At 42.0% G+C, this 27,038-nt stretch overlaps 1 protein-coding gene across 4 annotated transcripts in view; it reads right to left on the reverse strand.

The window, feature by feature from the left end:
• LOC105981779 (ubiquinol-cytochrome-c reductase complex assembly factor 1) overlaps window positions 1-23,502 on the reverse strand; it is an 89,411-nt gene extending 65,909 nt beyond the window's left edge. For all 4 annotated transcript variants that reach the window (XM_013011106.1, XM_013011105.1, XM_013011109.1 and 1 more), the window contains exons 1-4: window positions 23,428-23,502; window positions 14,617-14,721; window positions 7,887-7,982; window positions 7,232-7,339 (exon numbers count right to left, since the gene is read on the reverse strand). In XM_013011106.1, coding sequence (XP_012866560.1) covers window positions 7,232-7,339; window positions 7,887-7,982; window positions 14,617-14,721; window positions 23,428-23,451 — 333 coding nt within the window. In that variant the 5' untranslated portion in view covers window positions 23,452-23,502. The remainder of the gene's footprint in view (window positions 1-7,231; window positions 7,340-7,886; window positions 7,983-14,616; window positions 14,722-23,427) is intronic.
• Between the last annotated feature and the right edge of the window lie 3,536 nt (window positions 23,503-27,038).

Here is a 27,038-nt window from a genome sequence, read left to right on the forward strand (position 1 = left end):
GCCACTTCTGGCTTTTTTTCTTTTTGCTTATGTGGTGCTGAGGAATCAAACCCAGGGCCTCAGGCATGCAAGGCAAGCGCTCTACCACTGAGCCATCTTCCCGGCCCCCAGCCTTTGATTTTCAACTGTCACTGTCCACATTACATTGAGCAAATACCCAACATCTTTCACAAGTTCAGGGACACATAGAAAGTAGAAGGAGAAAATAATAAATGTGACACTGTTATGTCCTTTTGTTTTGTTTTGTTTTTGTTGGTCATGGGGCTTGAACTCAGGGCCTGGGTGCTATCGCTGAGCTTTTGCACTCAAGGCTAGTCTCTATTACTTTGAGCCACAGTATCACTTTAGGTTTTCTGGTGGTTAATTGGAGATGAGAGTCTCATGGACTTTGGAAGCTAGGGACTTAGAAGTGCAGTCCTCGGATCTCAGCCTCCTGAGTAGCTAGAATTACAGACGTGAGCCACTGGTGCTTGGCTTGAACTTATGTTTTTTTTTTTGTTTGTTTGCTTTGTTTTTGGGTCTGGTCGTGGGGCCTCAACTCTGGGCCCAGCGCTGTCCCTCAGCTCTTCAGCTCAAGGCTAGCGCTCTACCACTTGAGCCCACAGCGCCACTTCTGGCTTTTTTTTCTGCTTATGTGATGCTAAGGAATCGAACCCAGGGCCTCATTCATGCAAGGCAAGCACTCTACCACTGAGCCACCTTCCCAGCCCAAGAGACATGTTTTAATTCTGCTAACACCTGTAGTTCTTAGAACTACTTAACCACAGAACATATTTCAGAAAGCACTGATCCATACCATCATCAACCTAATGGTATCATTATCCTAATGTTTTGGCCTTGGAAAGTCTATTCTTATACTCAAGACAAGAAATTTAAGACACTTCATATCTCTTTACTTTATCTGACAAAAAATTTACTGAGTGCCAAAACTCAATGCCTGGTATTGGTCTAGATGCTGAGAGATCAACAAAATAAGACAAAAATTCCTGCCCTCAGGGAGCTTATAGCACAGTCCAACTAAAGACAATTTTAAAATTAAAACTGAAATTCCTAACTTCTTATTTCCCAACTTGTCCTTTATCCTGTAGTTGCCTTCAGGTTCCTCTGTATAAACAAGGTCCTCTAGGGTCAAATCACCCAGCCCTCAGAAAGGCAGACCTGCCTCTTCTAATGCCCAAGTTTTGCCTCGAGTAGAAGTTTTCCCCACAAATATGTTCGTGAAAAAGCATTCATTATAAATAATGAAGACTTTCCTCAGATTGGCTGGTGTATTTGTACAGTGCTCATACTGTGGCAATCAGGAGCATTTTATAGTTCTTCACTTTTCCTGAAGCAAAGCCAAACCTTTATACTTGGGTGAGCCATTTTCCTGGACAAATCTATAAAGCAAGTCCCAGAAGACCATCACATAGAGACTGGAAATAACAACTGGAAAGAATCTCTTTGAGAATCGTGAATTAATATAAGTTAAGTAGGGAGATGGACTAAGTTTCCACCCAGTCAATACAAGTTGTTCTGGTCCTTGGATAACTTCATGTTTATTTCACTCTAACTTGGGAAGACTTCATCAGGCCACTTGACTATAAAACCGAAGCACCTAGGACTATCCTCCCTCCAACTGATGCGTTCTGTGCCCTCTTACAAGAGAAAAACAAATTAGTAATGGGCTTGCCTAACAGCTGTGTGAGAGTTAGTAGGGGCTTTTTTGTCATTTGAACCTTCCATTCTGTACTAGAATTCTTTCTACAACATTCTTGACTCATGGTCAACAATCTGGGCTCCTATTCAAGCAAGATCAATGACCTTGTAAGGCTACCTATCCTACTGGAGGATAATTCTTGTTAGATTCTTATTTAACTGAACCAAAATATGTTTCATTAAAAATTCTGCACACTGGAATACTTGAGATTCTCATTATTATGATTATGACTATGATTATGTCTTCTTTTTCTTCTTGTTCTCATTATCATAACTGATCATTTCTTATTATTATGATGATGATTATTTCTTCCTTCTCTTCCTTTTCTTCTTCTTCATTTCTCCTCTTCAAATATTGAGAAGAGCCATCATACCTTCTCTTTTCTAGGCTAAGCTTCCCTATTTTCTTCAACCATTCCTCATTCAAAACAGTTTCTGAAGCTTCCACAATGTCCACTGTCTACTATTTAAAACATTCTTGCTTTACCATATTTAAAACATTCTTTGCTTTCAGAAAAGGTAAAATTTTATCTTAATACAAATATGGAAATTACCAATTCTATAGCATATGACTGATAAAAAGCTATCCTTTCCTTATATGATTTTACAATACAAATAAATTGGAAATGATTTTTTTCAGAATATTCAAATAGCTAAGAAAAAAACTACATTTAAAGTCCTTACTACATCAGAGAGTATAGGGATACAGACCTATAATCCCAATACCTGGGAGGCGATGGTGGAAGGCTGAAAACTCAAGGTGGGTCTGAGCTACATATACGTTCCAAGTCAGTCTAAGCTATATAGTGAATCTTTGTCTCAAAAACAAAAAGTAAAAAAAAAACAAAAAAACCTTTGCTTGGGTACCAGTGGCTCACTCCTGTAATCCTAGCTACTCAAGACACTAATATCTGAGGATCACAGTTCAAAGCCAGCACAGGCAGGAACATCTGTGAGACTCATCTCCAATTAACCACCAGAAAACTGGAAATGGCACTGTGGCTCAAGTGGTAGAGTACTCACCTTGAGCTGAAGAGCTCAGGAACAGTGCCCAGGCCCAGACTTCAAGACCCACAACTAATAAAAATAAAAAAACAAACTTTATGTTGAGTGCCAAAAGCTCATGCCTATAATTCTAGCTATTTAAGAAGGTGAGAATAAAAATTCAAAGCAAGGGGCTGGGAAGGTGGCTCAGTGGTAGAGTGCTTGCCTTGCATGCCTGAGGCCCTGGGTTCAATTCCTCAACACCACATAAGAAAAAAGAAAAAAGCCAGAAGTAGCGCTGTGGCTCAAGTGGTAAAGCGCTAGCTTTGAGCTGAAGAGCTAAGGGACAGCACCCAGGCCCAGAGTTCAGGCCCCACAACTGGACCCAAAAAAAAAAAAAATTCAAAGCAAGCCTTAACAGGAAGGCCTAAGATTCTTATCTCCAATTAACCAGCAAAAACCAGCAGAAGGGGCTGGGAAGGTGGCTCAGTGGTAGAGGCTTGCCTTGCATGCATGAGGCCCTGGGTTCCTCAGTAGCACATAAGCGAAAAGAAAAAAGCCGGAAGTGGTGCTGTGGCTCAAGTGATAGAGCGCTAGTCTTGAGCTGAAGAGCTGAGGGACAGCACCCAGGCCCAGAGTTCAGGCCCCATGACTGGACCAAAAAAAAAAATAAAAAAATAAAAAAAATAAAACCAGCAGAAGTAGAGGTATGGTTCAAGTAGTAGGGCACCAGCCTTGAGCAAAAAGCTAAGGGGCAGTGTCCAAGCCCTGAGTTCAGCTCCAGTACTGGACAAACAAAAAACAAAAACAACCTTAATATGATTGCACAAGAAAATGAGAATTATACATGAAAATACTAAAGAAAAATATAGGGCTAATATAGTACATATTATTGAAATGGAAAAAATAAGCAGGCATTTCACTCCTTAATCAAATAATTATGAAAATAGAAAACCAAGAATTTTGCCATAACAATTGAATATAAATATCAACATTGTCAGAGGTGACATCTTTCTAAATAAAAGCCATACTTACATTTTCCTACCAAAATCTACTAGAGGCACCAGCACCTGCTGGTGGCTCAGACCTATAATTCTAGCTACTTGGGAGGTTGAGATCTAAAAGTCATGGTTTGAAGCCAGCCCTGGCCAAGAAAGTCCTTGAGATTCTTATCCCCAACAAACTACCAAAAAAGCTCGACATGGCGCTGTGGCTCCACTAGCATTAAGAAAAATCTCAGGGAGATGGGCACTGGTGGCTCACACCTGTAATCCTAGCTACTCAGGAGGCTGAGATCTGAGGATCACAGTTCAAAGCCAGCCCAGGCAGGAAAGTCCAAGAGAGTTTTATCTCCAATAAACCACCAGAAAACCAGAAGTGGCACTGTGGCTCAAGTGGTAGAGCACTAGCTTGAGCTGAAGAGCTGAGGAACAGTGCCCAGGCCCAGAGTTCAAGCCCCATGACCAACAAAAAAACAAACAAGAAAAGCTCAGGAAGCTGTGGCTCAAAGTGGTAGAGTGCTAACTAGCCTTGAGCCACAGAGCTCAAGAACAGTGCCTGGTTCTGAGTTTAAGCCCTATGACCAACCAAAAAAAGAAAAGCTCAGGACAACATAAAGGTCAAGTTCAAGCCTCAGGACAGGCACAGGTATAGGCACAGGGACAGACACACAGACACACACACAGACACACACATACAAAACTATAATGTCATATTTTAATGTTTTAATGTCACAAATTTAAAAGTGAATATTATTCAAAGTAGGTAATTTTAAACTTAAAATGAAAAAAAAACATCAGGTACTTGATTAAAGTCACTAAAATTACCAAGAAAAATCAGAGTAAAGGATGCTAGGCACTGATGACTCAAGCCTGTAATACTAGCTACTGAGGCTGAGATTTGAGGATTAAGGTTCAAAGCCAGCCTGGGAAGGAAAGTCTATGAGACTCTTATATCCAATAAACCACTCAGAAAACCGGAAGTGGCTCTGTGGCTCTATGGCTCAAGTGGTAGAGTGCCAGCCTTGAGCTGAAGAGTTCAGGGACAGCGCCCAGGCCCAGAGTTCAAGCCCCACAACCCCCCCCCACCCCCACACACAGAGTAAAGGAATCTTCCTGATGATTTAGCAATCCTCCAAATTGTGGCCAATTTTCTCTCTAGAATCATAAAAGAAATATCAGACTAGACAAAGAATATGATAGCAACTTAATGGAACCTAATCACCAAAAAATGAATACAAAAATAAATTTTTCCATTTCTGCCTTCATTTCCCTCTAGAGTGTGTGTGTGTGTGTGTGTGTGTGTGTGTGTGTGTGTGTGTGTGTGTGTGTGTGTGTGTGCGCGCGCGCGTGCGTGCGTGTCTGAGGCTTTATCTCAGGGCCTCTCACACAGCTTTTTCACTCACAGCTGACCTGCTATCACCTAAGCCACATCCCCAGGCTAGTATTCTGCTTATGGAGATGGAGTATCCAAGGAACATTTTTTGCCTTGGATGATTTCAAACCTCATGCCTCCAGGTCTTAGCCTCCTTGGTAGTTATGATGATCTGTTTCTGACTTACAAGTGAAACACATTTTTTAACATTTTAAATCCAAAAACCATAATAACAATATAACCCTCCCTCCTTTTTTTGTCAGTCATGGGGCTTGAACTCATGACTGGGCATTGTCCCTGAGCTCTTTTGCTGAAGGCTAGTGCTTAATCATGTGGAGCCATAGTGACACTTCTGGTGTTTAATCCGAGATAAGAATCTCATAGACTTTCCTGCCTAGACTGACTTTGAACTGCGATCCTCAGATCTCAGCCTCCTGAGTAGTAAAGATTACAGGTGTGAGCCACTGGTGCCTGGCTCTCCTTATTTTTATAGGGAAAAAAATTATGGTTCATAACATTATCAACATTTTATCAGTTGTCAAAAAATTTCAGATGTAAAAAATAACTTTAATGACCATTAACATTTCTTTGATGACTCAGAATGGTCTCAAGACTATCACTGTGAGGATGTATTTTCTCTATAAATTTCAAAGCCCCTTTTAGGGCTTATGGACTCACAGTTGAGTTTGCTGAATTCATATAAAAGAGAAACTTCTACTTCTTGCCATGAGAACTGCTGATAAGAAAAGCAATCAAAAAAAGAAACCAGCCGGGCGCTGGTGGCTCACGCCTGTAATCCTAGCTACTCAGGAGGCTGAGATCTGAGGATCACGGTTCAAAGCCAGCCCAGGCAGGAGAGATTGTGAGACTCCTATCTCCAATAAACCACCAGAACTCTGGAAGTGGCGCTGTGGCTCAAGTGGTAGATCGCTTGCCTTGAGCTGAAGAGCTGAGGGACAGCGCCCAGGCCCAGAGTTCAAGCCCCACAACCGACAAAAAAAAAAGAAAACCAAAGGTAAAATCCATATTAAAACTGAAATTCTAATTTCAATCCAGCTAATTAAAATGGTATAAATGGTTGTATTACTTTGTTGCTCTCATAAAAGTTGCAATATTTTCTAGAAAAGTCTTCCCTACTGCTTTGTGTTAATTTGCTTTGATTATGAATTATTAGGCCTATTCAATATGCTAGCAACCCTTAAAAGCATTCTGAGGCACTATGCCATGATAGAAAGAAATGGTAGTAATAGCTGATAACAGGACTAAGAGAATTGAACCTCTAACATTTGTTACTATGCAGAGAAGGTATACAGTCATTTGTAGCCACTACTGTACAACAGATGACATGCCAGGCTATGAGTTGATTAGGAGTGGTAGAGCTAATTAGTTAATTATAGTAAATCACAAGATCAGTTTTAATAAAAAGATCATTATTTGTAAAATTCCAAAGAAAGTTTTAATGACCTAGTGAAAATTACATATGAAAATGAATTCAGAGACTAATGCTTCCTTAAGAATATTATCCTCACTAGACACCATTTTGAAAATGAACTATACAACTTGTGGATGGGGACAGAAGGGAAAAACTGGGTGAGAGCAAGGGAAGGGGTGACAGTGTCCAAAAAGAAATATACTCATGACCTGACTTACATAACTGTAACCCCTTTGTATATCATCTTTATAATAACAATTAAGAAAATTAGAAAAAGAATGTTATCATCCGGACATCTGGCTCTTTCCAACTTATCTACATGGGATACTGGGAAGTAGAACCTGAAAAGCCCAGTTTCTCTGTGTGTGTGCATGTGAGTGTGAGTGTGTGTGTGTGTGTGTGTACATGCACCTAAGCGTGCGCATGGGTGCTTGAACCAAAGACCTTGAACTCTCAGCTTTTTTTGCTCAAGGTGGGTGCTCTATCACTTGAGCCATACCTCCACTTCCAAACTCCTACCTTACTGCCATGCCTTCTACTGCCAATCATTCTAAGGAATCAGGTTGAGAATTTTAATTGCATAAATCTGACTTGGAAGTAGAGGTTGAGCAAGTGCAATCTGGAGAAGACTCTCAAAATAATATACACATTTCATAAAAGCATGAGCTTTAATTTTAAAAAAAATCTATTACCAGCAGAAAGGACAAAGCCTCAAAGGAAAATTAAGAACTTGTAAGACTTTACCCATTTACTGTATTTCAAAGGTCCTGTAAATCCCATGGCTTCTATTATCTTTGTGAAGATTCCAACCTTTTCCTCCACAGGCTGTGGGAAATCTTTGATCGTAGGAAGCTATTTAATCAAAGAGAAATAAACTAAAATTAGTTGCAAAAAATTTCATTTTTCTTTTTGTGGTACTGGATTTTTTTTTTTTTGGTCCGGTTATGGGGCCTGAACTCTGGGCCTAGGTGCTGTCCCTCAGCTCTTCAGCTCAAGGCTAGCACTCTACCACTTGAGCCACAACGCCACTTCCAGCTTTTTTCTTTTTGCTTATGTGGTACTAAGGAATTGAACCCAGGGCCTCACACATGCAAGGCAAGCGCACTCCCACTGAGCCACCTTCCCAGCCCAGTGGTACTGGATTTTGAACTCAGGAAAATGAAAGAAAAATATTGCCTAGAAGCAGGCAAAAGTCATCTAAAACAAAAAGTACCAATTGAATGATTTTTATGTTCATATATTCTGTTGGTTTATTACTTACCATCTTTGGGAACTTTAGGCAAGTCATCTTCTACATTTGCTTAAACTCCTTGCCTCATCTAACTCACAATTTTTTTGAGAACCAAATAAGATCTGTCTGAAAGCATTTGATAAACCTAGAAGTACAAAGAAATCTCACCTTATTTGGGGTATAATACTTCCTGCTCTGTTGTACATCTATTCCTGGAATCTCTTCTGCTCCACTGCAGGTTTGGGATTGGCTCATCTGGGGCCACTGAGAGATGAAAAACAGATGTAAGAAACACTGGACACCTGAGCATGTCTCAAGTGATAGAGCACCCACCTAGCAAGGGCAAAGTCAAGCTCTACAACAGACAAAGAAAAATGAAAGGAGAAAAGGACTTACTACCCTGAGATACCACCTTACCCCAGTCAGAATGTCCCACATCCACAAATCAGCCAACGACAAATGCTGGAGGGGATGTGGAGAAAGAGGAACCCTATTATACTGCTGGTGGGAATGTACACCTATACAACCACTTTGGAAAGCAGTCTGGAGGGTCCTTAGAAAGCTAAAGATTGACCTCCCTTATGACCCAGTCATACCACTTCTAGGCATCTACCCTGAACAACAGGAACCAATCAATATACAAGGACACGTGCACCTCCATGCTTATTGCAGCACTGTTCACAATAGCTAGGATATGGAAACAACCCAGATGCCCTACCACAGATGAATGGATCCAAAAATTTTGGTATCTATACACAATGGAATATTATGCAGCCATTAGAAATGACAAAATAATGGCTTTGCAGGGAAATGGATGGGGCTAGAAGGAATCATGTTGAGTGAGATAAGCCAAGAGCAAAGAGACAAACGGTACATGGTCTCCCTGATAAGTGGATGCTAAATCCAAAATGTTAGGTGATACGACAAAACTAACAGAACTCAAGAAACAAAGAACTCCCACTCATCTGGTCGAACCACTACTAACTATCCCCATGCTGCTGATCATATGTATGGTATATATGTGTACACCGTTACATGTTATAGACTGTGATAGACAATTTGCTCCAGGAAAGTTAGAATGAACTTGTGACTTTAAATGAGCATCATTATTCTACAACACTGAGAAATCTGGGAAATTATGTAATCACTTAATCACAATCAAAAAAAAAAAAAAAAGAACCTCGGGGAAGGTAGGGAGGGAAGGGATGGTAGGAGGAAAACAATGGAGGGGGTAACAATGCCCAATAGGAAGTGTACTCATTACCTTACTCATATAACTGTAACTCTCTGTATAGTATCTTTACAATAAAAAAAAAGGACTTACTTATGTAAAGTGCTTCTTACAAAAAAAGATAATAAATAGAAGTTTCCATTCACCATCATTGCCTTTCATGTTCACACTTCATCAGAAGTAATTTGGCAATATAATAGCCACTATTATAAATAACATATATTATATACTTATATTAATAAGTAATTTTAATCTTCACTCCAACTATTAGTTTGGTGGGGATTGTTTGTTTGTTCTGCCTGTCCTGGGGCTTGAACTCAGGGGCTGGGTGCTGACCCTAAGCTGCTTTTGTTGAAGGCTAACACTCTACCAATTGAGCCAGAGCTCTACTTCTGGCTTTTTTAGTAGTTTATTTGGTAGTTTACTTCCTTCCCAGGCTCACTTTGAACCACAATCCTAGATTTCAGCCTTCTGAGCTACTGTCACCTGGCTAGATTGGAGATTTTACCATTAAGAATCTTTTGTTTTTGTTTTAGTATTGCTGTAGTGGGCCTTAAACTCAAGGTCTAAGGCTAGCTCATCTTTTATTTTTTTTCTTTTTCTTTTTCTTGGTCAGTCATGGGGCCTGAACTCAGGGTCTGAGCACTGTCCCTCAGCTCTTCAGCTCAAGGCTAGCGCTTTACCACTTGAGCCCACAGAACCACTTCCAGCTTTTTCTGTGTATGTGGTGCTGAGGAATCGAACCCAGGGCCTCATGCATGCAAGGCAAGCACTCTATCACTGAGCCACCTTCCCAGCTCCTCATCTTTTTTCACTACAGCTGGTGCTCTATTACTTGAGCCTCACTGGATTTGCCTGCCTAGCTTGGCTTTAAACATCAATCCTTCTTGAGTAGATAGGATTATAGGCAAATACATTGTTTTGAGAAAAAAATTCCTAAAGAAAAAAACATATGCAAGACATCTTCACTGTAGGATTACTCAGAAGAGTGAAAACTGAGAGAAATGACCAAGACAGACATGGTTAATTAAGGTAGAATCCCTCAATAGTCAGATAACCATTAGGTTGTTTATTTGCTTGTCTGGTGCTAGGTCATATCCAGGATCCTGAACTTATTAGGGAACCCCACTACCTTTTTGTCTTTTGCTTTTAAAAAGATTCTGAAAATTAGAGGTCCTTTGGATATGAGAGATGGGGGCAGGAACAAACTCAAGCTGTTCTTATGTGTCTTTCTTTATAATTAAAAAACAACCTCTATAAGCTCCACTAGGACACGATGCAATTACACTTCTTTTATTTTCTGCCCCAATTCTCAACACCATTCTGGGCATGGAGTTGGTACTCAATAAAAACTAGGTGGATACTTTTACTATTTTTTTTTTTCAAAGAGAAGGACAACCTGGAGAAGTTCCAAATAAGAACCACAGGAATGATCAAAGGGATGAATAAAAGGTCCTAGTGGAAAGATTAAAATGAATTGAGGCTGTTTAGTTTGGAGAAAAGGCAACTAAAGAATTAAGGAGTAACTTAGAATAACACTTGAGCTGGAAGTAATCTCAGAGATCTTCTAGTCCAACCTTTTCACTTCACAGATGAGGAAACTAAAACCAAGGGAGAGGTTGCAACTAAATGAAGGTAGTTTTAGGACAATTTTTATTTAAGTTCCACTTTATTCAGTGAGAAGAAAATCTGCTCATGGCATGAATGTTAAGTAAAAACAAAGATGGCGGTTACAACTTATTATTGCATAGCTCCTATGTGTCTACCGGGTAAATGCTTATGTCTTAGATGACCTCACAACAATCTTGTAAAGCAGATGCTGCTGTTTCTTTCCCATCTTGAAGACTGGGGCAAAAGGCTCAAGGTAGCGTTAAGGAGTAAAATATATATTTAAAATTATGCCTATTCCAAGCCAGGCACTGGTGGCTCACGCCTATAATCCTACCTACTCAGGAGGCTGAGATCTGAGAATCACAATTCAAAGCCAGCCCAGGCAGGAAAGGCCATAAAACTCTTTTTTTTTTTAAAGAGGTTCACTTTATTTATTTAATTTACTTAATCTATTTTTTTTGGTCAGCCATGGGGGCTTGAACTCTGTCCCTTAGTTTTTCAGCTCAAGGCTAGCGCTCTACCACTTGAGCCACAGTGCCACTTCCGGCCTTTTCTGCTTATGTGGTGCTGAGGAATCAAACCCCGGGACTCATGCATGCAAGGCAAGCACTCTCCCATGGAGCCACCTTCCCAGCCCTGCCATGAAACTCTTATCTCCAATAAACCACAAGAAAATGGGAAATGGCACTGTGTCCCAAGTGGTAGAGAGCTTGCCTTGAGCTGAAGAGCTAAGGGACAGTGCCCAGGCCCAGAGTTCAAGCCCCACAACCGAAAAAAAAAAAAAAAAAAGTCTATTCCTATACCACATTACTTCAAAAAACAGAGTAGACTTCAGGTCCAGGCACACTAGCACCCACAATCTAATTTGTTTGGGCTTTATTTGTTTGGTTTGGTTTGGTTTTGGGAGTTTAGGAATCAAACCCTGGGCCTCACAATACTAAGCAAGTACTCTACCATTCTACAGCTAAGCCACAGAGGTTGAGGGCTTTCCAGCCAACACATCTTGCTTTCTAAATAACGTTCTCCAATAAAAGAAATGAAGGCTCCTTGGAGAAATTACTGAATCTAGAGCTAGAGCAATGAAAACACAACATGAACCCAACATACTTTGTAGTGCCAGGAAATAAGGGAGGTTCAAAAAATAATAGGAGTACGGATACAGAAAGAAACTTAAAGGAGTTCTCAATAACCCAAACTGGGACAATATGATCAACAAAATACCTAATCAGAAAATGCATTCTAACTCATGGGAGAAAAGAGTTCATACTGACATAAATAAATAATTGAGGAAATAAACAAATGGGGAAGAAGAGACAACTCTTCCTAACACAAGAATTCCAATCAAAGCCAGGTGTGGGGGCTGGGAAGGTGGCTCAGTGATAGAGTACTCGCCCTGCATACATGAGGCCCTGGGTTCAATTCCTTAGCACCGCATAAGCAGAAAAAGCTGAAGTGGCTCTGTGGCTGAAATGGTAGAGCACTAGCCTTGAGCTGAAGAGCTCAGGAACAGTGCTTAGGCCCAGAGTTCAGGATCATGACAGACAGACAGACAGACAGACATAAATTAAATAAATAAATAAATGTAGTGAAAAAGGGCTGGGAATGTAGCTTAGTGGTAGAGTGCTTGCGTAGCAGGCACAAAGCCTTGGGTTCAATTCCTGAGTACCACATAAACAGAAAAGGTCAGAAGTGACAGTGTGGCTCAAGTGGTAGAGTGCTAGGCTTGAGCAAAAGCATGACAGTACCCTGATTTCAAGCCCCAGACCTGACAAAAAAATAAATAAATAAAGGTTCAGGGACAAGGCCTAGACCAAGGGGCAGGATGTAGGAAAGGTGGAAAGAGAAAATCACCAATAGGCAAAAGCCTTGTATAAGTGTTGCAGTCAAGAACTGAAAATCCTTTGTACAACTACTTAAAAGTTAAAAAAAAAAAAAAGAAGAATCAATGGAAGTATTGTAAAATACAGCAATCCAATTTTGAGTATATATCTAAAAGAATTCAAAGATGACTCTCAAAAGAGATATTTACACACGGTTATTACAGCCAACTCATGTTCATATAAGCCAAGAGTAGAAGCAACTCAAATGTTCACTGAATCAACTGAATAAAGAAAATATGATCTATGATTATCAGGCTTCTTTTTTTTTTTTTTTTTTTTGGTCAGTTGTGGGGCTTTAACTCTGAACCTGGGCACTGTCCCTGAGCTCTTCAGCACTCAAGGTGAGGGCTCTACCGCTTGAGCCACAGTGCCACTTCCAGTTTTCTGGTGGTTGATTGGAGATAAGAATCTCAGGGACTTTCCTGCCCCGGCAGGCTTTGAACCGTGAACTGTCTCCTGAGTAGCTAGGATTATAGGCGTGAGCCACCAGTGCCCAGCTTATTAGGCATTTTTTAAATGAAGGTATCTGGATTAGTGTTGGTATACTCCTGTACTCCATTCTTGAGCTGGTCTCAAACTGAAAATACCAAAAGGAAAAGGAAATACCAAAACACGTATAAGAATCATTAACATGACTTGGAAAAGGCTGGGTACTAGCGGCTTATATCTGTAATCTTAGCTATTCAGGAGGCTAAGACCTGAGTATCATAGTTCAGAGCTGAAGGTCTCTGAGACATTTGCCTCCAATTAAACAGCAAAAAGCCAAAAGTAGAGCTGTGGCTTAAGTAGTAAATTGCCAGCCTTGAGTGAAAAAGCTAAGGGTCAGTCCCAAGCCTGAGTTCAAGCCCAAACACACACACACACACACACACACACACACACACACACACACACACACACACACACACACACACACACACACACACACACACACACACACACACACACACACACACACACACACACTAAAAGGCTTTTGGGGGAAGGGCAGTAGTGGCATTTAAACTCAGGGCCTTTACTTGCTATATCAACACTATACCATTGAAACATACCTCTAGCCCCCAAAAAAGGCTTTCTAAACATTAATAATGCCTACTCTAATAAGTGAAAAGGCACCAGAATATAAAATTCTGTATATAGTTGTTAAGGTACTTAAGGAGAAAATTGGCATATACTCACACATACATACATAAAAGCCAGAAAAGAACCAGTAGAAATAAAAATATTGATGTTTTCAGATGTGACGTCATAGGTGATTTTTATTTCCTTTATTACAAAAGTTATTTGTATGACTAATGATAAAACCTCTCAGAGGGCCTAAAGTTAGCTACACTGTAATGAATCATATGTTGGTGGTAAATTAAGGCCTCCACTAATTGTTTCTTGATTTTCCCTTCATAACAGGAAAAAAAAAATTTAAACCCAAATAAAAGATACATTCATTGGGGGTAGGGAATTCAGGAGAGGAAAAACTGGGAGAAAATGAGGAAGGGAGTGATACTGTTAAAAAAGAAATGTACTCATTATCTGACTTATAAACTGTAACCCCTCTGTACATTACCTTTACAATAAAATAATAATATAGCATACAGTAAAATAGTCACATACAGTAGCCAAAAGGAAAACTGAGGGGCTGGGAAGGTGGCTCAGTGGTAGAGCGCCTGCCTTGCATGCATGAGGCCCTGGGTTTGATTCCTCAGCACCACATAAGCAGAGGAAAAAAAGCCGGAAGTGGTGCTGTGGAGCTGAGGGGCAGTACCCAAGCCCAGAGTTCAGGCCCCATGACTGACAAAAAAAAAAAAAAAAGGAAGGAAGAAAGGGAAGGAAGGAAAGAAAGGAAGGGAGGGAGGGAGGGAAGGAGGGAGGAAGGAAACAAAACTGAAAAAAAAAGTTAACTCTGAGATGAATATTTGGAAAAACTCCCTAACAGTAAAAACCATCAGACTGTAACAAGGTCTCTTAGACTAAGTTCCACTGTGGGGACCTACAGAAGCAATGCTCAGACACCATACTGCAGGAATCAGTCCTGCCCTGGTACCAGAGAGACCCAGAGCAGTCTCATGAAGTTTTTCCACTTTCCTTTCCAACACAATTTGGTTGGCTAATCTATAAATATATGACATTTGCACATAAACACTAAGGTTTTCATACTAAGCAAAGGAACAACAAATCTTACCTGGGAAGTGCCAGACAGAGTCCTGCCCCACTGTCCTTGAATAGGACACACTGGAAACAATCTGCTGCATACTGGAACCCACTGGGAAATGTTGGTGTAGTTCCTCTAGAAAAAGAAAAACATGGTTAGTAATCTCTAGCAGACTCAGTACAGTGTACCTGTGACACTGTGACAAAGTATGAAATATGCATTCATAACTACTTGCTGAAATAGAGCTTCTAAAATCCTGCTGAGATGAAGGTGACCCTTAGAGGAGAGGGAACTAGCTGGTTGCCACGGGAACAAATGATGCAAGGAGAGGGTGGAATTCTCAATATTGAAGCTTCACAATCACCACAAAGTGGCCTAGATATATTGATAATACTTCACTTATATTGCAGAAACATTTCCCAATGTCAGAGTTAATAAACATCTGCTTTACAACAGGAAACCCAGTGATCCAACTCCAGAATCCACTTTTTTTTTTTTTTTTTTGTCGGTCATGGGGCTTGAACTCTGGGCCTGGCCACTGTCCCTGAGCTCTTCAGCTCAAGGTGAGCACTCTGCCACTTGAGCCATAGTGCCACTTCCAGTTTTTTTAGTAGTTTATTGGAGTCTAATGGACTTTCCTGACTGGGCTAGCTTTGAACCGTGATCCTCAGATCTCAGACTCCTGAGTAGCTAGGATTACAAGTGTGAGCCACTGGCACCCAACTGAATCCATATTCTTTTATAGAATGAAAGGGTAAAGGGATTATCTCCAAAGTTTCTTCTAGATCTAACACTACAGATAAATTCACTGGTAGAGTCTGGAGCAATTAAAACATACACATGGAGTCAGAAAACACTGAGTTTGGGGGAAATAGCGCTGTAGCTCAAAGTGGTAGAGCACTAGCCTTGAGCCAGAGCTCAGGGTCAGTGCCCAGGCCCTGAGTTCAAGGCCCCAGACTGACAAAAACAAAAACAAAACCACGGAGTTGACTGTTGGCTAAAAATCAACCTCTATGAAGCGTGGTGGCCTTTCCTATATAAAATAAAATCACTACTTTCCACGATTAAAAAAAAAAACAAGCCGGGCGCTGGTGGCTCACGCCTGTAATCCTAGCTACTCAGGAGGCTGAGATCTGAGGATGGCGGTTCAAAGCCAGCCTGGGCAGGAGAGACGGTGAGACTCCTATCTCCAATAAACCACCAGAAAACCGGAAGTGGCGCCGTAGCTCAAATGGTAGAGCGCTCGCCTTGAGCGAAGAGCTAAGGGACAGCGCCAAGGCCCAGAGTTCAAGCCCAGTGACCGACAAAAAACAAACAAACAAACAAACAAACAAAAATGTACTCCCCAGTGTGCCTAACTCCTTATTAAGCTGAATTTAATCTCCATCCTTCTTGGTAGTCAGAGTGAGGTAGGGAAAGGCATTAGAATTCTACCTACAGATACTAAGACTTACTAAGGTGTTTCAGAGTTATAAAACTATATAACTTTTTATAATAAGTCATTCATAGCACTTTTTATTTCAAATGAAAAATAAAAGCTGGGTGTGTTCACTCACATCTATAATCCAAGCTATGATCTGGATGCTGAGGCAGCCTGGACTATGTAGTGAAACTGTCTCAAAAAAATAAATAAACAAAAAGTAAAGCTAAAAATACTTTTTCCAACTGAGGTTTGATCTGGTGAAATTGTTTCCAAGTAAGAGATAGTTACTTATGTTTTATTAATGACAGATTTACCAGAATCACTCAATGGCAGGTGTTCCTTTCCTAAAATATAAATATAAGTTGAGATTAAAAAAAACTTTTACAGAGTCAGAATGGAAGCAGGAAGAAATTACAAGTAGAAATAATGCAAACTTAGAAAAAAAATTCTTAAGAATTTCATCATGTTATTTCCAATGTCAACAAAATCTTTCTCTGTTTTTAGCTCTATGTGGTGTCAGGCCAATACTTGAAACTAGTTTGTATTAGAAGAAAGGAGTAATCAGCAGTGTTCTTTCCCTCTCCAATCCCACAGTAATTCTTGTCCAAATCCTTCACTGAAACTGCTGAGGTACAGTGGAACGATGCTTGAACCCAAGCTTGTCATTAAATAGCTATGTAACCCTGAACTACTTAACAGTCAGGTCTCCATTTACCCATCTGACAAAAAGAAATAGTAAAAACTACCTCACAGGAGTGTTCCAAGGAACTTTTTTTTTTTCCTGGCAGTTCTGAGCTTTGAACTCAGGGCTTCATGTTCACTTTACTGGCACTCTACCACTTGAGCAATACTACCAGCACTGCTTTTTAACAATTAACTTACTTTAGTGCTATTATAAAAGTGATAAAAAGGATTATAATTATGTGAGTCAGGTAATGAGTATACTTTCTTTCACACAGTGTCTCTTCTGTTCTTGCATTCTCTCCCAGTCCCTCCCTCCTGTCTCCATCTACAAGTTATATAGTTCACTTTCTTCAGTGTCCCACAAGTTCCCACACACCCCAACACTGCTTTCTGTTGAGTATTTTGGAGCTGGATGCTTGAGAACTTTTCTTCCAGGAGTGCTTTCAAACCTACATCCTCTGGATCTCAGCCTCCTAAGCTAAGATTATAGGTGCAAACCACCAGTGCCAGACCCCAAGGAAAATTTCTTTTGTGTGTATGGGTGGGAAGTTGCTGGGGCTTGAACTCAGGGCCTGGGCACTTTCCCTGAGGTCTTTTGCTCAAGACCAACACTCTACCACTTGAGCCACAGTTCCACTTCAGGCTTTTTGTGGTTAAGTGGAGATGAGTGAGTGTCTCATGGACTTTCCTACAAAGGCTAGCTTTGAACTATGATCCTCAGATCTCAGCCCCCTGAGTAACTAGGATTACAGGCATGAACCACTGGCACCTGGCAGCATTATTATGATAGTGAACAACTCATTACTGATATATATAAGCATACCACCATAGCAGAAAGAATCATTTTCTTTAAAATACTGGGTTTTTGTGTTTAAGTTCCTGCAAGCCTCTGAACACATTTTTGTCAACTAATCAATACACAACCTTGTTTTGTATATCTTTTGTTGAAACATGCCTTACTTAATATTCTGATCTCCCAGCCACCAGCAAATCACATACCTAATAAAGGGTTAATATCCAAAATGCATAAATAACACTAACACCAAAACCAACTTAAGTAAAGGATAGACAAAAAAATTGGACATTTCTCTAAAGGTATCTAATAAGGCCATGAAAAGATGATCAACACCACTAGTCATCAGGAAGCTACAAATGGAAAGAAAGCACAATGAGTTATCATTTCACACCCACTAGAATGGCAGTTATCAAAAACAAGGCTAAGCAGGCCCTGGTGGCTCATACCTGTAATCTTAACTATTCAGGAGGTTGAGATCTGAGGACCGTGGTTCAAAGTCAGCCCAGGCACAAAAGTCTGTGAGACTCTTATCTCCAACTAAATCACAGAAAAAAAAAGTGGTGCTGTGGCTCAAGTGGCAGAGCACTAGCCTTGAGCTGAAGAGCTGAGAGACAGCGCTCAGGCCCAGAGTTCAGGCCCCACAACCAGACCAAAAAAAATAAATAAATAAACAAGCTAGACATGGTGGTACATGCTTATAATCCCAATACTCAGATGGCTAAGGTAAGAGGATTATGAGTCTGAGGCCATCCTGGGCTACAAACAAGCCAGCAACTCCATTACTGAGTATATACCTAAAAGAAGTGAAAGTAGGGACAGAAACACTCATGTTGATGTGGAATCAACCAAATGATCAATAAAAAGATCAATTTGGTACACACAAGCAATGCCATTCAACATGGATGAACTTTGAGACCAGTCCCAAAAAGTCAAACAAACACTGTAAAGTCCACTTATGTGGAACCACCTATACAGTAAACCCAGAGACAAAAGTAGAATGTGGTTACCAGAAGCTGGGAAAAGTAAACTTATGCAAGTTACATGTTTTACAGAAGGACCTATTTTTCAATAGGTCCAGAATTCTACAGATGAAAAGAGTTATGTGGATGATGGTAATGGCAGCACCATGACAAGTGAAAGTACTTAATGCTACAGAATTGTACCTGTAAAAATGGTTTAAAAGATAAAAAACAGGGGTGAAAGTGTAGCTCAAGTGGTAGAATACTTACCTACCAAATCTGAGACCCTGAGTACAAACCCTAGTACTGCCAAGAAAAAGGGAGGGGGCAGAAACCACTTTAAGTAGTAGTACTAGGGTTTATTGTGTGTGTTTGTGTGTCTTGTTTTTGTTTTTGTCAGTTGTGGGTCTTGAACTCTGGACCTGGGCACTGTCCCTGAGCTCTTCAGCTCAAGCCTAACACTTTACCACTTGAGCCACAGTGCCACTTCCACTTTTCTGAGTGTTTTACTGGAGAGTCTCACAGACTTTCCTGCCCAGGCTGGCTTTGAACTGTGATCCTCAGATCTCAGCCTCTCGAGTAGCTAGGATTACAGGTGTGAGCCACCGGCACCCGGCTAGTACTAGGGTTTTTAATTCAGAGCCTTGTGCTCACTAGGCAGGGACTTTGCTTGAGTTATACCCCATTTTTTGCTTTGGATATTTTTGAGACAGGGTCTCAAAATTTTCCCCAGACTCACCTGAACCACAATCTTCCTATTTATGCTTCAAAAGTATCTGTGATGATAGTTACATACCACCATGCCCAACTTTTTATTAATTGAAATGAGAAAATTTCAGAAATTTTTGACCAGTCCATCCTCTACCCTTTGTCTTCCACACCTCTACCTCGAAAGCAGACTTTTAGACATGAGCCACTGTACCTGGATAAACTTATCAGGTGATCTGATCACCAACCCTAACACCCTTACTGATCAAGAACATTGGAAGCTCAGGAAAGTTATATAATTTGCTCATGGTTCCACTTGTAGGAAGTAAAGCCAACTTGTCCACTAAATATCTTTACTCTTAAAGCAATACACTTTACTATATCACTAAACTCTTCAGTACTTAGCCTAAATGCCTCTTCAGAGTAAGTGAACAAAAACCTGCTGTTTTCATGTTTACTGCCACTTTCAACTAGTCCTAAGGGACTTTCAATATTCCAACACAACTTACATTATAAGGTCTGTTAAGACAACCTGAGGAAAACAGAGAAAAGTAAAAGAGATTTTCCTTACCCAATACTGCACTGTATAAAAGATTCAACAGCCAGGTGGCTCATGCCTGTAATCCTAGCTACTCGAGAGGCTGAGATCTGAGGATCACAGTTCAAAGCCTGCCCATGCAGGAAAGTCCATGAAACTCTTATTTCCAATAAACCACTCAGAAAACTGGAAGTGGCACTTAGCTCAAGTGGTAGAGAACTCACCTTGAGCTGGAGAGCTGAGGGACAGCTCCCTGGCCCAGAGTTCAAACCAAACGACCGACAAAAAAAAAATTAAAATAAAAATAAGATCCAACTAGCCAGGCACCAGTGGCTCATGCTTATAATTCTAGCTACTCAGGCAGCTAAGAACTGAGGATCACAGTTCAAAGCCAGCCCAGGCAGGAAAGTCTGACATTCTTATCTCTAATTACATACCAAAAGTGGAATTAAACACCAGTAGTAGGGCTATGGCTCAAATAGTACAGTACTAACCCTGAGCAAAAGAAGCTCAGAGACAGCACCCAGGCTCTGGATTCAGGCTCTAGGACTGTGCGTGCGCATGCGTGGGACTCATCTCCAATAAACTACCCAGAAAAAGCAGAAAGTAGTGCTGTGGCTCAAATGGTAGAGCGCTGGCCTTGAGCCAAAGAAACTCAGGGATAGTGCCTAGGCCCTGAATTCAAGCCCCAGGACTGGTACCAGTGGAATGGGGGAAAGAAAGTCAATGGTGGTCCAGGACAGCTTGGAAAAAACAACCAAGACTATTCAAACCCCACAATCGTCGGGCACCAGTGGCTCACGCCTGTAATCCTAGCTACTCAGGAGGCTGAGATCTAAGGATCACAGTTGAAAGCCAGCCCAGGCAGGAAAGTCCATGAGACTCTTATCTCCAATAAACCATTAGAAAACCAGAAGTGGCACTGTGACTCAAGTGGTAGAGCGCTCCCCTTGAGCTGAAGAGCTGAGGGATAGCGCTCAAGCCCATAGTTCAAGCCCCACGACTGACAAAAAAGGGGGGGCTGGGAAGGTGGCTCAGTGGTAGAACGCTTGTCTTGCATGCTCAAGGCCCTGGGTTCGATTCCTCAGCACCACATAAACAAAAAGAAGAAAGCCGGAAGTGGCGCTGTGGCTCAAGTGGTAGAGCGCTAGCCTTGAGCTGAAGAGCTGAGGGACAGCGCCCAGGTCCAGAGTTCAGGCCCCACGACCGGACCCAAAAAAAAAAAAAAAAAAGTTTCACAGACTTTCCTTCCTGGGCTGGCTTTGAACCATGATCTGAGGATCAGCCCCTGAGTATCTAGGATTACAGGCCTGAGCCACTAGTGCCAAGTGTCTCCAAGACTCTTATCTCCAATTGACTGCCAAAAAACCCTGAAAGTGGAGCTGTAGCTCAAGTGGTAGAGTTCTAGCCTTGAGCAAAAAAGCTCAGGGACAGGCTAGGAATGTGACTTATTGGTAGAGTGCTTGCCTAGCATGAATGAAACCCTGGATTCAATTCCATAATACCACATAAACAGAAAAAGCCAGAAGTGGCACTAAGGCTCAAGTGATAGGGCACTGCTATCCTTGAGCAAAAGCAGCTCAGGGACAGAGCCCAGGCCCTGCGTTCAAGCTCCAAAACCCCCACCAAAAAAAAAAAAAGGCAATTAGTTAAGGTTATAAATTAATTGTAGAGCACTACCCTGGTATATATGAAGACTGTGTTTGAATCCCAACACCACACACACAGAGACATACCATTTAGAACATACTAGTTGCCATTTTCCTAGCTGTCCTCACATCTGAATCAATTCCTTTTTGTTTTGTTTTGTTTTTGTTGGTCATGGGGCTTGAACTCTGGGCCTGGGTGCTGTCCCTCAGCTCTTCAGCTCAAGGCTAGTGCCCTACCACTTGAGCCACAGTGCCACTTCAACATCTGAATCAATTTCTGCTTTGGCATCAATAGTTAATTCACCAAATGAATCTTTCTTTAGATTACAGGAACTATTCCTCAAATATGTATTTTTCTGAGTAGCAATTAAGGGTTCTGTACCAGCTAGGCTAATTAGAAAAACTGCTATCTTTGAGTCAAGTGCTGGTAGCTCATGCCTGTAATCATAGCTATTCAGGAGGCTGAGATCTGAGGATCAAGGTTCAAAGCCAGGCCAGGCAGTAAAGGCAGAGAGACTCTTATCTCCAATAAACCACTCAGAAAACCAGAAGTAGGGCAGTGGCTTAAGTGGTAGAGTGCTAGCCTTGAGCTGAAGAGCTAAGGGACAGCGTTCAGGCCCAGAGTTCCAGCCCCAAGACCTACCAAAAAAACAAAACAAAACAAAAACAAACAAACAAAAAAAACCCTGCTATCTTTGTAAGTCACATATAAAAAGATTAAGAGTGGGCTAGGGAAGTGGCTCAATGGTAGAGTGCTTGCCCTGCATGCAAGAGGTCCTGGGTTCAATTCCTCAGTACTACATAAGCAGAAAAAGCCAGAAGTGGCACTGTGGCTCAAGTGGTAGAGCACTAACCTTGAGCTGAATTGCTGAGGGACAGCACCCAGGCCCAGAGTTCAGGCCCCACGACTGACAAAAAAAAAAAAAAAGATTAAAAGTGTTCCAAGAATAACATAATCACAACTCAACTGGTAGCAGGAACAGGCTTTAGTTGTTTTGAAAAACACTGCTCTAGATGGTTTTTGAAAAGCCTGCTAAAATTATAAACTGTCCCACAATGATTAGGAACTAAGTTCTGTATTCTCCTAAACCCTTTTCCTGCCACATTCTTTCTCCTTAGTTCCTAGAGGTCAGAGTGCTAGAAAGAGTGCACTTCAAGAGGATTGGGACCAAATCTCAGGAGGCAGAGTAGCTTCCCAAACGGGTGCTAAAGAGTCTGGCAGTCTTCTTTTTTTTTTTTTTGGTGGGTCCTAGGGCCTGGGCATTGTCCCTCAGCCCTTCAGCTCAAGGTAAGTGCTCTAACACTTGAGCCACAGCGCCACTTCTGGTTTTCTGAGTGGTTTATTGGAGATAAGAGTTTCTTGGACTTTCCTGCCCTAGCTGGCTTTGAACCTCGATCCTCAGATCTCAGCCTCCTGAGTAGCTAGGATTACAGGTGTGAGCCACCGGCGACCGGCTCTGGTAGTTTTGTTGTGTGTGTTTTTTTACTTCATTCATTCATTCAACTACTATTACCTGAACTCCTAGAATGTGCCAAATACTATGCTAGACAAAGATGCTTTCGACCTGATATTGTCTATATATCCCACTTAAAAGTGTGCAAGTAAGAGTTGATTTATGACCTCTAAAATAAACTCAGAGAACCTCAGAATCCAATGGAACTGCAAGGAGATAAATGTCCTCACTTTTCACGTGGGGGCAGAGATTCAAGTGCCACGTCCAAGGTCACAGCGCATCAGTGTCAGATGAGAGCTAAAACCAGGGTCTCCTGCAGCTCCAACCTGGGCCTGGCGGGCGCCTCTCCCGGAGGAGAACGGGTGACAGACGGTGACAGGGGAAAAGCAAACCTCACCAAATAAGGCTCAACTGGCACGCCCTCCTCCAAGACAGCGAGAGGGGACCAGGCCGAATCAGGGGTCAGAGGAGACAGGCAGCTGCTTCCATTTCCCGGCAGAAATGGGCAGGGCAGCCCAATGGCCTCGCAAGCTCCCCTCTAGCACCTTCTTCCCGCTCCGCCTGACCCGCCTCTCCGATTCCAACCCGGAGACCCGGCATGCGACCCCCGAGAATTACTCCTGCACTCACAAGGACTCGCACCAGCAACGCCATGTTCCTCAGTAACCATTTCCGGGTGAAGGGTGGGCTTCCGGAAGACCCGCCGCCGCCACTACTTCGTCCTCGGCTCAAAAGACGTCGGGCGAGCACTGCGCAGGCGCGCGGCCGTCGCTGTGCGCCTGCGCGCACGCCCTCTGCCTAGGTTGCACTATTAGCTCCGCTTTTTCTTCTAATCCTGCCGCGCGTCACAGAGGTTCGAGTCCTCTCCCGGCGCGCGCCGCCTCGGTGACCTCGTCCTTTCACGTGCTTTTCCGTGTCCTCATCGGCTGTGCCCCTATACTCTGTAACCCCGTGTTAGTGCCACTTCTTTCCCGACCCCACGCACAGCACTCGTGTTTTCAATGAGGGCTGAAAAGAGCAGGATCTTGAAAAATCCCAATTTAAAAAAAGCGTGAGAAGAAGGCCAAGGATGTAAGCCCGCAGAGTCCTGAAAGTCAAGGGAAGAGGCTGCCACAGGCTGACCTGAAGTCTGACAGAATTCGGAGTTTGTGATTGGTTGGTTGGTAGTTTAATACGAGCATCTTTGAATGTTGGTCAGAAAGGGTTAAGAAAGATGAGCCTGCAGCAGGGCACGGTGGCTCTGCCGCTAATCTAACTACTGGAGCTCAGGGATGGTCGGATGGGATGGTCCTTTGGAGGTCAGCTTGGGCAGAGAAGCCCAACAGACTCAATCTCATGCTAGATACTAGGGAATCCTAAAATAGGAGGATTGTGGTATCCTGGTCTTGGTGCAGTGGTGTCAGAAGCTAGACCTATCTCAACCAACTCAAAAGGCTGGAGGCATGGGTCAGCCATAAATTCAAATCTTAATAGCTCCACCGAGGGGGAGAGGGGTGGCGGGGGAGGAGAGAACATAGTACAAAGAATCAAGAATGTGAGGAGTTTCCTGCTAGAGATTGGCCCTGGCCAGAGAACTCCTATTGTATTCCAAGAGAATCAAAAGAGAGAAGGTATGGATGCTGCAGGAATCTATCTGGAGAAGAGGGCCAGGATATTTCAGGGCTTCCTTTCCAAACTTAGCGAAGCCTCTGGAAAGGGTTTATTATGTATTCGACACAAGACACATGGACATTGGCTTTGTGGAACTCTTAAACCAGTGGGGAAGAGGGGTACTGGAAAATCTTTTCAACCAGTGGGGGGGAAATGAAAACTGTGAAAGTTGCTACAAGGAAAAACAATAAACACTGCATATACAGAATATTATGGGGTACTCACCACTTCTATGAGTTCAGCTTTTTTAAATTCCACATATAAACCGGGCATCAGTGACTCACACCTATAATCCTAGCTACTCAGGAGGCTGAGATCTGAGGATCATGGTTCAAAGCCAGCTTGGGCAGGAAAGTCCGTGAGACCCTTATCTCCAAAAAAATAAACCACCAGAAAACCAGAAGCAGCATTGTGACTCAAGTGGTAGAGTGCTAGCCTTGAGCTGAAGAGCTCAGGGACAGTGCCCAGGCCCACAGTTCAAGCCTCATGACCAACAAAACAACAACAACAAAATAAATTCCACATATAAGAGAGATGCAGTATTTGCTTTTTGGGGCCTGATTTGTTTCACAACATAATGTCATATGGATTCATCTGTGTTTTCATAAATGACAGAATTCCCTTCTTTTTCAGGCTGCAGAGTATTTCCTTATTAATGTAAGCAACATCTTCTTTATCCATTCATGTGGATAAACACTGAGATTGATTCTCTATCTTGACAACTGTGAACGTGGGAATGCAACTATTGCTTCAACATACAAATTTCATCTGTAGATATATAGTCAGTAGTGGTCAGGTAGTAGTTCTATTTTTAATTGTTTTAGGGATTTTCATATTTTTTCCATAATGACTGTACTCATTTACCTTCATAGCCACAGTATACAGGGTTCCTTTTTTCCACATCTGCATCAACATTTTTTGTTGTTGGTCGTCTTGAGGCATGAACTCTGGGCCTGGATGCTGTCCCTGAGCTCTTTAACTCGGTCAAGCCCTCTACCACTTGAGCCATAGAGCCACTTCTGGTTTTCTTGTGGTTAATTGGAGATAAGAGTCTCATGGACTTTCCTGCTCATGCTGGCTTTGAACTGTGGTCCTTAGATCTCAGCCTTCTTTTTTTTTTTTTTTGGGTCCGGTCGTGGGGCCTGAACTCTGGGCCTGGGCATTGTCCCTCAGCTCTTCAGCTCAAGACTAGCGCTCTACCACTTGAGCCACAGCGCCACTTCCGGCTTTTTTCTTTTTGCTTATGTGGTGCTGAGGAATTGAACCCAGGGCCTCAGGCATGCAAGGCAAGCGCTTTACCACTGAGCCAACTTCCCAGCCCCTAGATCTCAGCCTTCTTAGTAGCTAGGATTACTGGCTGAGCCAGTACTGGTGCCCAGCTTCAACATTTTTGTAGTAGTTTTTTTCTAATAGGTATAAAGTGATAGCTCATTATATATTTGTTTTTGTCTGTACTGGGGTTTGAACTCAGGGCCTCACATTTGCTAGGCAGGCAGTCTAATATTGAACTACCCCTCCAGCCCTTTATTGCATGTGTGTGTGTGTGTGTGTGTGTGTGTGTGTGTGTGTGTGCGTGTGTGTGTGTATGCTGGTCCTAGGGCTTGAACTCAGGACCTCTGCTCTACTACTTGAGCTACAGCTCTACTTCCAGCTTTTTGGGTACTTAATTAGAGATAATTGTCTCACAGACTTTCCTGGCTGGATTGGCTTCAAATTATGATCCTCAAACTATGATACTCAGCCCACTGAGTAGCTAGAATTACAGGCATGAGCCACAGGTGCCTAGCTCAGAACTAGTTATTTTTGAGATAGGATCTCACTTTCTGTCCAGGTACACATTAAGGCTGTGATCCTCCTCTTTCACAATTCCTACTGTACCTGGGTTGACAGGCACACACCACCATTCCCAGCTTATCAGTTTGAAAAGGACTCTCATACCAATTTTGTCTAGGCTGGTTTTGAACCAAGATCCTCTCAATCTCAGGCTCCCAAGAAACTAGGATTTTAGGTGTTAGCTACTGCCTCAAACTTCATTATGATTTTAATATTCATGTCCTTGGTGATTAATGACAAGCATTTTCCCATATGTATGCTGGCTATTCATATGTCTTCTCAAAGGAATGTCTATAATTTTCATGGATCTTTTTATCAGTTTTGTTTTTTGTTTTTGTCATGGGGCCTGAACTCTTCAGCTCAAGGCAAGCACTCTGCCGCTTGAGCCACAGCTCCACTTCCAGTTTTCTAGTGGTTTATTGGAGATAAGAGTCTCACAGACTTTCCTGCCCCGGCTGGCTTTGAACCATGATCCTCAGATCTCAGCCTCCTGAGTAGCTAGGATTACAGGCATGAGCCACCAGCACCCGGCTTTTTATCAATTTTAAATTGAATCATTTATTTTCTTGCTATTGAGTTATTTCAGTTCTTTTTATATTTCAGTATTAACTCCTTACTAGATACATGGTTTGCCAATATTTTCTCAAATTTCATAGGTAGTCACTCTGTTGATTGTGTCCTTTGTTGTACAGCTTAATGTAATCTAATTGGTCTATTTTTGCTTTTGTCACTTATTCTTTTGTGATCGTTTATTTTTT

This window comes from Dipodomys ordii, unplaced genomic scaffold (genome assembly GCF_000151885.1).
Source record: "Dipodomys ordii isolate 6190 unplaced genomic scaffold, Dord_2.0 Scaffold13, whole genome shotgun sequence".
In the NCBI taxonomy this organism is placed as follows: Eukaryota; Metazoa; Chordata; class Mammalia; order Rodentia; family Heteromyidae; genus Dipodomys; species Dipodomys ordii.